Source organism: Schistocerca americana, chromosome 3, assembly GCF_021461395.2.
Source record: "Schistocerca americana isolate TAMUIC-IGC-003095 chromosome 3, iqSchAmer2.1, whole genome shotgun sequence".
Classification (NCBI taxonomy): Eukaryota; Metazoa; Arthropoda; class Insecta; order Orthoptera; family Acrididae; genus Schistocerca; species Schistocerca americana.
The window spans coordinates 303028357-303041272 of record NC_060121.1 but is presented as its reverse complement, the minus strand read 5'-3'; the positions used below and the strand labels follow the sequence as shown (position 1 = coordinate 303041272).

General features: G+C 35.9%; 1 protein-coding gene across 2 annotated transcripts in view; it reads left to right on the top strand.

Moving 5' to 3' along the window:
• Positions 1-12260, top strand: part of LOC124605095 — a 44619-nt gene extending 32359 nt beyond the window's left edge. For both annotated transcript variants that reach the window (XM_047136545.1, XM_047136546.1), the window contains one exon: positions 2536-12260. In XM_047136545.1, coding sequence (XP_046992501.1) covers positions 2536-4795 — 2260 coding nt within the window. In that variant the 3' untranslated portion in view covers positions 4796-12260. The remainder of the gene's footprint in view (positions 1-2535) is intronic.
• The last annotated feature ends 656 nt before the right edge of the window (positions 12261-12916 follow it).

Genomic DNA, 12916 nt, shown 5'->3' with positions numbered 1-12916 from the left:
TAACAGACAGTGTATAATGAAATGAAATGTCGGGTAGACCGTTCGCCTGGTGCAAGTCTTTCGATTTGACGCCACTTCGGCGACTTGCGCGTCGATGGGGATGAAATGATGATGATTTGGACAACACAACACACAGTCCCTGAGCGGAGAAAATCTCCGACCCAGCCGGGAATTGAACCCGGGCCCTTTGGATTGACAGTCTGTCGCGCTGACCACTCAGCTACCGGGGGCGGACACAGACAGTGTATGATAGATGATGTTCTGAATGAGAGTTTAGCGAAAATTTTTCTTCGTTTGAAAATCTTTGCAGACACCTCTTTAGTACATTACATTCTGCACTCAAATTAGTCGTCTTAGATTTAAAAATCTAGTCAATTGCCATGCTTCATTTCTGACTGTATCACTATTAGGCATAAGAATAATACAAATATAAACATGATGTGATATGTATATTCTTCCGTGTTTGCTGTTGTCTCACTCTAGTTTATTAGACAGACAGGATGTAAATGAGTGAGCAGCAAACACTAAAGAATACATGGCAAAATGCTCACATTCGTATTATTCTTATGGTGAAGAGAATACTGCATGCGATTCACAATTCATAGAGGTTCCTATAAGGAACCATCTCTTCTCACAGGTAGGAAAACATTCAGAAAGTGGAGTTGGCCATATTGACAAACATCCCAAACACTCTTGCCAGTCAGATTTTCGTAGTACATTGAAAGGCTGTTACATTCGAAGATGGACAATACGGAATTTGTATTTACTTTGTTGGATAATGTATGAAAATGCAGTGGTCGATACTCAAGGGGAGAAAAAAGCTCGTCTTCCACTTTTTTTCTTTTTTTTCTTTTTTTTTTTAATTTATTTACTGACGCAGAGGGTTTGGCGCCAGTATTTATCTTTGTGCCTGCAAAGCATGCCTGTGTAGCGCTACATATATTCGATGACAGAAGTTAGTTATGGTGGCAACTACCAACATTTTTCAAAACTTCGGCTTACTTTGCACTCGATTCTAAGCCGCAGGAGGTTTTTTGGATTACAAAAACCGGAAAAAAGTGCGTCTTAGATTAGAGTAAATACAGTACTTAAGTTGGAACTGGCACTTCAGTTTTTGAACCACCAAATGATTATAATTTCTGAAGTTTGCTGTATTTAGTGAAAGCAGTGAGCAGAAGTGATGAGTTGTCCCTCAGCTGCAGCAGGTGCCTGTAATATCTTCAATGTAACTAGATAGCAACTACAAATGCCAGAAAAACCCTACATGGCAGGTGGCCTGAGGCATAGCAGATGCTGTATCGATACTGGCTAGAGTTTACAGAGCTACTTAGTGGGCTTGTGCAGCTTTTATTTACTGTGCCCTATGTTTGATATGCATAAACTCAGTGGTCCTGAATCTGTCAGCAACTTGTAAATTTAGGATAATTATTATTTCTGCTGGTAGTGATATTGAATAACACTGTTCAAGAATCGCTACAATATGATATGTCCGTACTGTGCTTCATTTGTTGCTTGGCATGTATCTGTGGAAATACTATGATTAACCAACCCCCCCCCCCCCCCCCCCCCCCCCCACACACACACACACACACACACACACACACACACACACACACACACACACACGCACGCACGCGCGCGCAAGATCTTGGTTATGGTGACGGACTGACCTGTACCATAGTGCAACAAATTTGAATGCCAAATAAAGTTTGTGGTAAAATATTGACTTGTAACATAGAATGTTTACATTTGTCGTTATGGCCATATTCAAACACACTTTGCCATATTTAATGCACTTTTCATGATAAAAGTAAAACTACAACGAATATTTTGATGCATATTATGTGGTGTAAATAAACTACAAAAAATGCTAGGGGAGTCCACTACTTAAACTTTTACTTCCTGCAGGATGTGGAGGGCATTGTTGTTGGCTTGCAGATCACCATGCCTAATAAGCTCTGCATTTATCTACAAAGCAGGCAATACAGATAACTCGTGGTGCTCACAAAATAGCTGTGATTAGCATGCGGCTGTTTCCTACCACTTGACTTCTGAAATGTCAATCACAAAGCTATTTTAATCAAAAAACAACACTCCTCAAAAAAGTAACCGAAAATTCTTTGAAGAATGTTAGTATTGTGCCTGAGTTACTAATGAATGAAATTCAGTTAATGTCGGCTTTAATGTGAATTACAGAATATAAGGCATGGTACAGGTTACTATTGGTGTGGGAGAGATGGCATAGTATCTCAACACCATAGGGCTCAAACTAGTTACAGAAGGGTATTATATATTAGCTGTACCTGACGTTAAAGGAAAAAGTATACTGTGTAAATAGTTTTTTTTCCTTTCTTTAACTTTTCCAGAAATTAATATTTTATCTTATTGGTTATTGATACTCTTGTAATTTTTAAAAATTATTATTCTACAAAAACATTGTTCTATCAGTGTTCTTTTAGTATCACTGTGTTATAAGACACCTATTATTGAACTGTCATTGTTTGTGGTGTTTATTTTGCTTACGTTTATTTACAGGAGGGGAACTGGAGCATTTGCTAAAGGAAAACCTAATAGTGATGAACTTAGCTCTGGTTACCGATTGAGAGAGACTGATAACCGTTTAAATCGAACAAAACATCGACAGAACCCTGTGCAAAAGCCAGAGTTTGTGGGGGAAAGAGAATTGATTGATAGTGCAGTCAATAACAGGTCATCTGCCAGCAGTGAAGCTAAAACATCTATTGTAGCTCCTTTAAGCATTAAGGAACTACGGCAAAAGGGATTAACAAAATACGATGCAGAACTGCTGATTGCAGCCCAAGGATCTAAATTTTCAGATATTGAACATGCAGTTAGCAGTGGAACACGTAGAGGAGTTGAGAAGATGACGGCAGTGTCCACCACGCAAGAATCTTCTGCTGCATCTTTACCACTTGGAAAGGCCAGCACCGAACGAATTGCGAAAGAACGTAGTGAAAGGATAACTAGAAGGGAAGTTATGCGTTCAGGTTGTCATTCATTAAAGTCTGTTCGCTCAGGTGGTTCCAGTCGATCCCAACGGCTTTTGCGCAAAGCGCAGACCAGGTCGGAATTAAAGACAATGCAGTTAAATTCTTCACAGGTTGACGATGATGATGATAATGTTACTCTTTCAAACTTAATTAGTCGCAGTTCATCGTCTTTGACAGAGGATACTCAAAATAGTAATAGTAATTGCTCTAGCAATAGCAACAGTAGCTGTATCAGCAGTCTTAGCAGCCTTAGCAATGACAGTGGGGTAGTTTCTGACAGTGATGGGCAGAAAGATTGCTGTGACATGCAGGTAGGGGCTGATGCACCTGAGGGCGAGACTTGCGGGATCACCTTAAGGAATCACAAAACGTTGAATGAACTTTCAGTAGATGCTTGCCTTGTCACAGAAAGAGCTGTTAGTTGTAGCATAGATCATCAGGTGGAATCTAATTGTGTTGTAGAATGTCAGATGCCCGAATCACGGCAAGATGAAACTATTGAGAGACTCAGTGAAGTGACACCAGTGTCGCATGCACCAGTCGGCAATACTACGCAAGCTGAATGTGAGGATAAAAGAGCAGTGTTTGAAGTCCTTCAGGAAACTAACGAAGAAACTACATGTGAGCCATTGAAAGCAGTTGTTGATAATAAAACTGTAGAGAATGAAAACAAAGAGTATTCTGATGTTGTAGTGGAGGCAGAACAGTCTTTCAGTAATAATAATAATGATAATGATAATGATGATGATGTGGATGATGATTATGATGAAAATATTCCGAATAAGAATGAGACTGATAGTTGTGCTGATTCAGATGTTGGTATGGAAAATGGACACACTGCATCATTTGATACTGGAGCAAATGAGAGCTTTCTTGAAGATGATAGCGGCCATCAAAGTGGCCAGTCGTGTTCAACGATAAATGCAGATTCCCAGTGTGAACTTCTAGGAGAACCTGCTGTTGCACCACTGTCTAATCAAAACCTACATTGTAGTGAGCTTCATGTGAATAACAGTGTGGAAAGTAATTTTAGTTCTGTGACTCAGTACACAGAAAGGACGAAGGATATCTATGAATTTAGTGACAAAGAAGATAGTGATTTAGCTGAACCCCAACGTTTTTGTCGTTCTAGGTTGTTAGGAAATTCTCTTGGTAGTAATTCAGTTAGATCACCAACATTGTGTAACAGTGCTATTGAATGTTGGAATAAAAGTTCTTGTGAGGTGAGAGAGACATCAGTAAAAGTGCACCACACAGCAGACACCGAATGTGCTCGTGAAAATAATATGTCCAAACATTCGCTATCATTAAGTGCGCCGATGCCACCCCCTAAACCAAGTGAGCCAGGACGCTTAAAACTAACACTGCGCATGAAGCGTAGTCCGATGTTGGATGAAATTATAGAATCTGGTTCAAATTTCAGTGATGACAGTTTTGCTCCAGAGTATGAAATTCTAAGGGTTGAAGGTGTAGAAAATGAGAATCTTATAAGAGGGAGTCATAAAAATGGTTCTCATAGAAAGAAGAGGCACAAATCTAAGGATAGAGAAAAGAAGCATAGACGGTTAAAAGAACTTATGAATCGACAAACTTTTGACGATATAAACGAAGAAAATAACATTTTTCGAAAAAGTGAATGCAACAGCTTCTATTCCTCTTCGAGCAAGGTGGAAACTTTCGTTCGCCCGCCCATGAAACGCTTAAGACTGATATTAGGTAACGAGACTCATACTATTGATATACCAGCTACTGCCACAACAGCACCCATTTCAAAATCAGCTTAGTTTGAAATAACTTGAGTTTAACGTCTTTCATGCAATTAATGTATGGCTCTGGTAGCCCTCAGTAGAGTTATCATTGGAGCCCATAATTGAAGAGTATTTAGTAATATTTCATTAGTCTGACAGTTTCAGAACAATATTGCAGAAGTCTAATACTTCTATTTTGTTGGGCTTATTACCCTAATTGGAATTTCAAACTTAACTTGCAAAAACTAGTTTTGCATTTGCCTAACAAAGTGCAAAAAGAAGAGGTTTCTGTTGTAATTTCATGGAGTGATCGAAAGTTTCTACTTGTAAATGGATATATTTTTGCATTGAAATTCATAAAAGAATATCTGTTGCCATTAGTTGACACAGTAATTATGTAATAATTGATGCCTTAGACAATTTGACTCTCTAAAATTTGTATTGAGGTTTGTGTTTTACGTATTTACGTACCATTTTATGTACAGCCACACAAAGTTTTGTGGTTGTAGATCTTCTGTTCTTCTCAGATGGTAATACATAATGCACTTCTGAATCTGTTCTGTCATTTACATAAAAGTTTTGCGGCATGTACATGTGTGAAATTTGATTGAATAAGATACGTAAAGTAAGATATGGTATAACTTAGCTAGCATTGTAAAGAAAATGAAAAGGCAGTGTGTTTGCAAATGCCCTTTATATCATCTTCCACCTTGGTATCATCATAAATATCTAAACACAGTGTGCAAAGTTTGATATTGGTTTATAAGTTGAAATTAATATTGGTTTATAAGTTGAGATTAATATTTTAAAATGCAGTGAGTTGTAAAATTCCTGGCAACTAAAATATTGAAAATTTCAGTTCAGAGTTAAAATGAAAAGGGGAAAATGTTTGATTGAAGTAATGCTTTGTTAAAAGCACTCCTCTCCCACTTTGATTTATACAGTGTTTCATTATCATTGCGTGTTTAGAAAACGATAAGCAGTATTTGTTCTAGTAATGAACAATATTGGTAATTTTACTAAAGTCACAGATCCGAATATTGCATTGCTTCCAAATGGGCAAAAACACTTCTGCCTTTTGAGTATGTCAACCTGACCAGTGTCATTTCATTGTTGTTGCTTACATATCTTACCTCCCCCTCCCCCCCTTTTTTTCCCAGCACACTATTAGGTGCCTGCTGTTTGTATGTTCACGCAATTCTCAGAGTTATAAAAGTAGCATATATAACAATTGCACTGCCGTTCATGTCAGTGGTTATGTAGAATTATGTGTAATTATTATAAGTATGTCTGGTGTTACCTTATTGTCAAATCTCCTTTTTTTTTCATTTCTGTTGTGTGATGAATACAGTTTCTGTTTTTGTTAATTGATATATACTTTGTTTCTATGTGGTTTTGAGACATGTCTAAAGAAATATTAGTAAGTTGCAAGTCAAATGTGAAAACTTTTTCAGTTGATGAAATAGTGCATTATGTTGCCTCATGTGAATTTCAGTCCATGGACATTACTGGAAAATTCTTGTAGCAACTGTGAAACATTGCTTTTGTGAAACACGCTTACATATATCCTGTTAAATTAGTGACATAATAACTTTTTAATTGTATGAATTCCATCATGTGGCATTTTGTGTGCAAGTTCATTACTCATTCTTGCTTTTTCTGTACTGTTATTCTACAATTTTAAAGTTTTCTCTTGTAAAGGTGTAATTATTATCTTTCTCATATTGTTACTGTAGCCTGTCTATCTAAAGTTAGGTTAATATTATTCTTGCTCATGTTGACATATTAACACTGGAATGGTGACTAAATATTACTATGCTCTAGAAATGTGCCTGACATAGTGGACTTAGGTACTTTAAAGTTTATATAGATATGTTTTCATATACACAGTGGCTCAGCCTTTTTTTTTTTTTTTTACCCCCTTTGTTACTGATTTGGGTAATCTTTTTGCAGCAGATCCATTTACAATTATCTCGGTGAATATTTCTAGTCAAAACTTTTTAAATAAGACAGCTGAGGAATTGTGTGCTTCTGAGCAACTAAATATGCCTGAGAAATATGTGCTTACATCATCAGTCGTGAAGTTATGTTGAGATGGTTGTTATTTTGTTATAATCATGGAAAGCACAAAACTTATGCACTGGCATACAGTATTGTCTCTAAAAATATTCTGATAGGTTTCTTGTTTTTATAAAAATAAAAACTTAATATTAAGTTTTTCAATCATCGTCTCAAGTCAGAAATAATAAGATTTTGTATTTATTTGGTTTTTCCATTTGTGTTTCTCTTTATCTGTATTACATTGTCAAGGCATATTCAGCTGCACATGGAACATTTAGGTTCAGCTGAATCTCATGATCAGATGTATCTAGTTTGTTCCCTTTATTGCATAAATCATTTGTTATTCACTGGACATATATTCAGAATTAATGCTTGTTTATGGCAGCATTCTCAAATGCATAGAATTACCATATTCCACCTATAAAATGAATAGCCCCATTTTCTTAATTTGTAGGTGTTGAAAAATAACCATAAGATCTGTGAATTTGTCTCCCTGTGTATTTCTCCCTCATCTATGGTGAGTGATGTAAGATGTGAATGGATAATATATTTTTCTGCAACATGCTGGTGCTAAGGGGAAGTAGTACTTCAACAATATTGAATGTGGCCTCCAATTTTCTCTACTGTTTGCTTTTGTTATACTTCCAGAGCCTCACTGCCAATAATTGTAGTTCTATTACTTTCAGTCTTTTAGGTGATATATAATTGCATTTGCTTCTCCACATTCTGTTACTTATGTAACTATGTGTAACCATGAGTTGTTGCTGTCATTGTATGGAAGAGGACTTGGCACGGTCTTGAATATGATTATAGGGTCGCCTTTTTTCTTGAAAGAAATTGCCTGTTCATAAATTAATCATTCCATTCCGTAGTGAAATAAAAGACGCAATCAGCTCTTCATGTGCCAACGTCCTCATATCGGTACATGCATCATGCATATTTGTAGTAAAATTGATTTTTATTTACTTGATATGTATATACAAGTGGGATTGAAATGTGCAGAGAATGGTCTTTATATACATATATCAAATTCACATTTGAATGAAGAATTCCTGAAAATGTGGGAATATTTTCATTTGGCTGTTAAAATGTTAGTGTGTTTATATTGTGTGTGTGCGTGTGCATGTGCTTCTGTATATAAGTATGTCAGTACATAATTTTCAAAAACTGCCAGTCAGTTGAGATGTAAATAGTTAAGTCTTTGAATAGTATACATGTTTCTTCATTTTGTAGGCATGGTATGCCCTTTTTCTGTAGCAAACAGTGATGTGCAAATGAAGTTGTTTTATGTCACATGTGCTTATGGTGTCTGTGGACCATTTGTGAATGGATTAATATTTCTTGTCCAGTATGGCCGTCATATAATATTTTGTGCCACCACTCACAATCAAGTGTTTTACATAGCAATAAGATTGCAAATGCTAAAGCTGAAGTAACTGGTATTTGGTGGAGGCTACTTTGCTACATATTAAGAAACATGTGTCTTTTCTTGTTGGTTGTTAACTTCTGTTGTGATATTTACCTCACTTATTTTAAATGTTGTTGTATTTAATAAATAGTTTAGTTTTTAAGTATTCAAGTACTTCATCTTATTGAAACATTATTTAATTGCACTCCCTTAATTTCAAGGGAGCTGATATTGTAGTATGGATAATATTTATCTGCTGCTTTGTTTTTCATTTTGTGCTGGGGCAAAAATCATACTTTCTATGAGAGAGGAAAAAAAATTGCATGTATGAATCTTGGTGATCTGGTTTTATTTGTTCATTTTGATGGACACTTCAAAGCCTGGAATATGTAAAGAATCAAAATGTAATAGTTTTTGGTCTACAGGAAGGGAAAAACACCCACAGAGATGTGGAATGTTAGTTTTTGGTACTTACTTATGAAAGCTTACTCTGCTCATGTGAATTTTAAAGAAAATCTTCACTATTTTATGAAGAGAAGATGAGGGTACAGAAAAACTTGTGAGCGGTTTTCAAGAGAGTAGCACTTCTCGTATATTTGAGCAAAATGTGGAAAACTGAAGCAATAATGATTAGCTTTAATGCAATTTATTTCTGTACATTTGTCCACTTACAAATATATTTCCAACTTTAAATAAACATATAGTGGAAGTTATGTGAATTACAGCTAATTGTGAAGCTATGAATTCCCTTATTAGAATGAAGTGTGGTGTCTGCTTTTTGAAGGTACGATGTCAAACATTTAACTATCTCTCTCTCTCTCTCTCTCTCTCTCTCTCTCTCTCTCTCTCTCTCTCTCTCTCCTCTCCCTCTCCCTCTCCCCCCCCCTCCCTTTTCTGGTGTTCCCTCTCTCCCTCTCCCTGTTTCTTTGCATGTTTTGGTATATTCTCATCGGGGTAGTTAATTTACCTGTAGATGAGATACTTAATTTTGTAAGAAATAGTTGAGCCAAAGTTTTCCAATTTTCAGTATTGTTGTATGCATTTTGTTAAATAGTTTGGAGTTGCTCCTTTGTGACTTCACATTTGTTGTGCAGTGACTACAGAGATGGGCTTGTGTCTCTATTCTGTGTGCATCTGTACCTGAATTCTGGAATCACTAATTGTAATGAATGATTGATGATAGACATACGGTTCCATTTCAGGTAAAGTCAGGCTACTTTCCGCAAGCTGGGAAAATTGTTAGTGGATCATCTGATCAGTTTTACACACCCTAAAGAAAATGCTGCTGTTATTAATGTTATTGCTCCTACTAAATTTTCCGTATGTTGGATGAACAGGTGTGAGGGACTATTCCTGAAAGTCAAAGCTTACATTAAAGAAGAAACGCATCTACAATTCTACTATATTTAAAAGTATAGGGATTCACGAATTTTACTTTTTTGTACTTTGGTGGGGGGAGAGTGGTAAGAGTAAAATATAAGCCTTGGGGGACCCAAATAAAGAGATAGAGCCAACATAAGGACCATAGTTTTTCCTTTTATGTCTCCTGTGTTTCATATTTTTTGTCTTCTATACCCAATATAATTATTTACAGTTGACACAATGGGTTGAAGCCTCGCTTCCACTTTAGTGCATAGCTGAGGAGTTTCTAGCTCTTTGTTGATTCATTTGCTTACCCCTTTGTGAGACAGATCAACATTTAACTTTATTTTATTTATGTAACTGAAAACTAACTATAGAACCACTGTTCCTTTAGCAACGAAAATGTTGCCTGTGCCAGTGACAATCTGATACAGTTTTTTTATAGTGTAACTCAAGCAGTAACGTTTTACTGTGAATTGTGGGAAAAAGAACTTTGAGAATATATCATTAACCTCTCCCATCCTCACAGTTTGTGCTGACTCACTCACGTATGACTACAAGCTGCTTGACTTCAAATAGTTTTATTGTTGCTTCAACTGTATAGTAATTATTATGTCAATATTAGCTGCTTACTACAAATATTCACATAGCCTGTTTCAGCAATTTATTGTTATCTTTCAGTGACATTATTGTACAGTCTTGTAGGAATTCATGTTCTGTCCCAAATGAATGCCAAGAAGAAAGTATAAGATTTCTTTATTATTGCAATTTGTGCAACCACTGAATAACCTTACAAGAAACAGATTCTCATTGTTTCCGAGTAGTCGGAAGCTATATCGTACTGGCGAAATTTTATTAGTGCGCAAGTAAGAACGTACTTTGTTAGGGGGAAATAATGACTGAAACCCCCTTGCATGGACTTTAGTTGCTAAAAAGATAGGGACAGAGGGTAGGTTTTCTTTGCTTATATATCATTATAGATTTAATTGTGTTGATGATTACATTCATATGAAACACAAATATACCAGAACAATAACATATAAATTTTGTATTAGTGGTCCTAAAGATTAGAAGTTTCAATTTAATGTGTAGGGAAGCAAATAATGTAAAATTGGTGATCACTCTACATTAATATTAAGCAGCCACTATGTTCTGATTGCTCCCACTTAGAATTAAACAGCAGGGTTTTTGGTTTCACCGTCCATATAGTGACCATATTGTGCTTAGTTGGTTGAAAGTATTTGAAAAATGAATGCAAAATCAACAGAATTATCATCTTTCAACTATAAAGCATCACGGAATTCAAACTGCTCATATTGACTCATTTTGGTGAGAGCATCAGAAGTAATACAGCTTTTACCTGACAGAACAAGAAAAAGGCACTAAAAAGTGGAGGCAGATGAAGTTATTGTTACACGATAGATTTCTTCACCACAAATATGCAATATGCGTTGAAAAAGCACTGCAGTTTGACCAGCTTCAGTTACTTAGTGTGCAAAATGTAGGTCAAATATGGTCCACTATACAAGACTTTGTTTATAACTGTTTTTGAAGATAACCATAATTCTCTCAAGTAATACTATTTCTCTGACCTTTATGGGAAAACTCGTTTAGACTTCATTATGAAAACTACCTCCAGTTTTAAAAATAGTTGACAATGTAACTGTGCTAATAGAACAGAGTGAAAATTGTGTAATTGACAAAAGATTGAAATTACGATTATCGTTTGTGAGGGTGAAAAACTAAACAAAAATAACTTATGAGGATATAATTGGGGGGTGAGGGAGAGGGTACTGTTAAGAAAACTGTGGCTTGTGCAGACTGACAGTGGGATACTAAAAGGAAAAAAACCGGCTCACAGCTTCCTCTTTCCCCCTCTCCCCCCATCCTACTTTTCTTGTTTGTCATGTGGTGGCCTCATTTATTAATCACATTCCTTTTCCACAGCCTTCAATCTTCTTTGTTCTTCTTACTATAGCTTCAAAAGGTGGAACCTTTTACCAAACACCCAAGATAAATTTCTTTATTAGTGTAATGTACTTGGGAAGAATAACTTTTTAACTATAATTGCTAACTGCAGAGGTCTGAAACCAGGTGTTCAGTGTATGTGTCTTATCCCCAACATACATTGTGTGTTCTTGGATAAGCTGTTACCTGTTTTGTTTCCTGACAATCTCTCTAGCTTGAGATTCCTTGAAATGTTTTTGTGAATGATGGGAATTAAATGAGAGGACAGTTGATTCAGAAAGCATTAGTGTGCACATTTAGACTGCCCTTTTTAGTATTCCAGTTGAATGTATGAAATAGACTAGCACAAGTTAAGTATTATTTGCAGAGCAAGTGTTTATTCTACACTAAGTTGTGTGTTCCATTTTGGACTATTTTTTTTCTGTTTTATGAAGAAGTTGCATTATTACATTGCCCACAGCAGACTCGTACCAGGTTGGGTGTCTTAATTGGAATAGCTCTTAATTTGTCTTTAAGTTCCTAACAGATTTGAATCATGATGCTGTGAGCCATAAGGGAATCAAGTATACACAAAATCATGTTTGTACAAGATGTATGTGACTTCTTCCCATATTGTAAATATTGGTAGAATTTGATATGGAGAATAATGTGTAATATAAAAATTAAACACTGCCATTGTAATAAAGATTCATGGAATGCAAACTGGATCATTTTGTGAAGATAATGTTTCCTGATTAAACCTAATTTTTGTCTGCAACACTGCCATTGCAATAAAAATTGGTGAAGTGCACAAACGCATTTTATGCAGAGAATCCTCTCCTTGATCAAGCCTTGTAGAAGTATGTTTATAACCTTATTACCTTGACTAACTGTTGTGCCGATTTATGTGCGACCTGGTAAAGTACTAATGTGGTTGAAAAATTTCTGTTCTTGTGTGTCATTGCTCATGTTTGGAGTATGTGTTTGTGCAAAAGCAACAGCCCTGTTAATGCATTTAAATTTTGCAACTTATGAACAAAAAAATGCATAATACCTAGTAATTCTTCAGTCAGTTTGTCACTTTAAAAGTAGAGAATGTACTAATTAAACTGACTGTGATGCAGTGCCTAATATCTTGGGGGAGCATGTAAGTAATGCTCTGCTCACAGACATTCAGTTGCAAGTGGTATAGCACTGTCGGCATTGTACAGAAATGTTTAACTTCTATGTTCTTAGCTGCTAGCAGTAATCTATTGATGAAATAACAGTATAACTTGTCCTATTTTTGTGTCATAAAATATAAATAATATAGTACAAAAATATACACTACTTACATATCTGTAACTGTGTCCAGGTATATATTCCAGGGAATCTGGAAG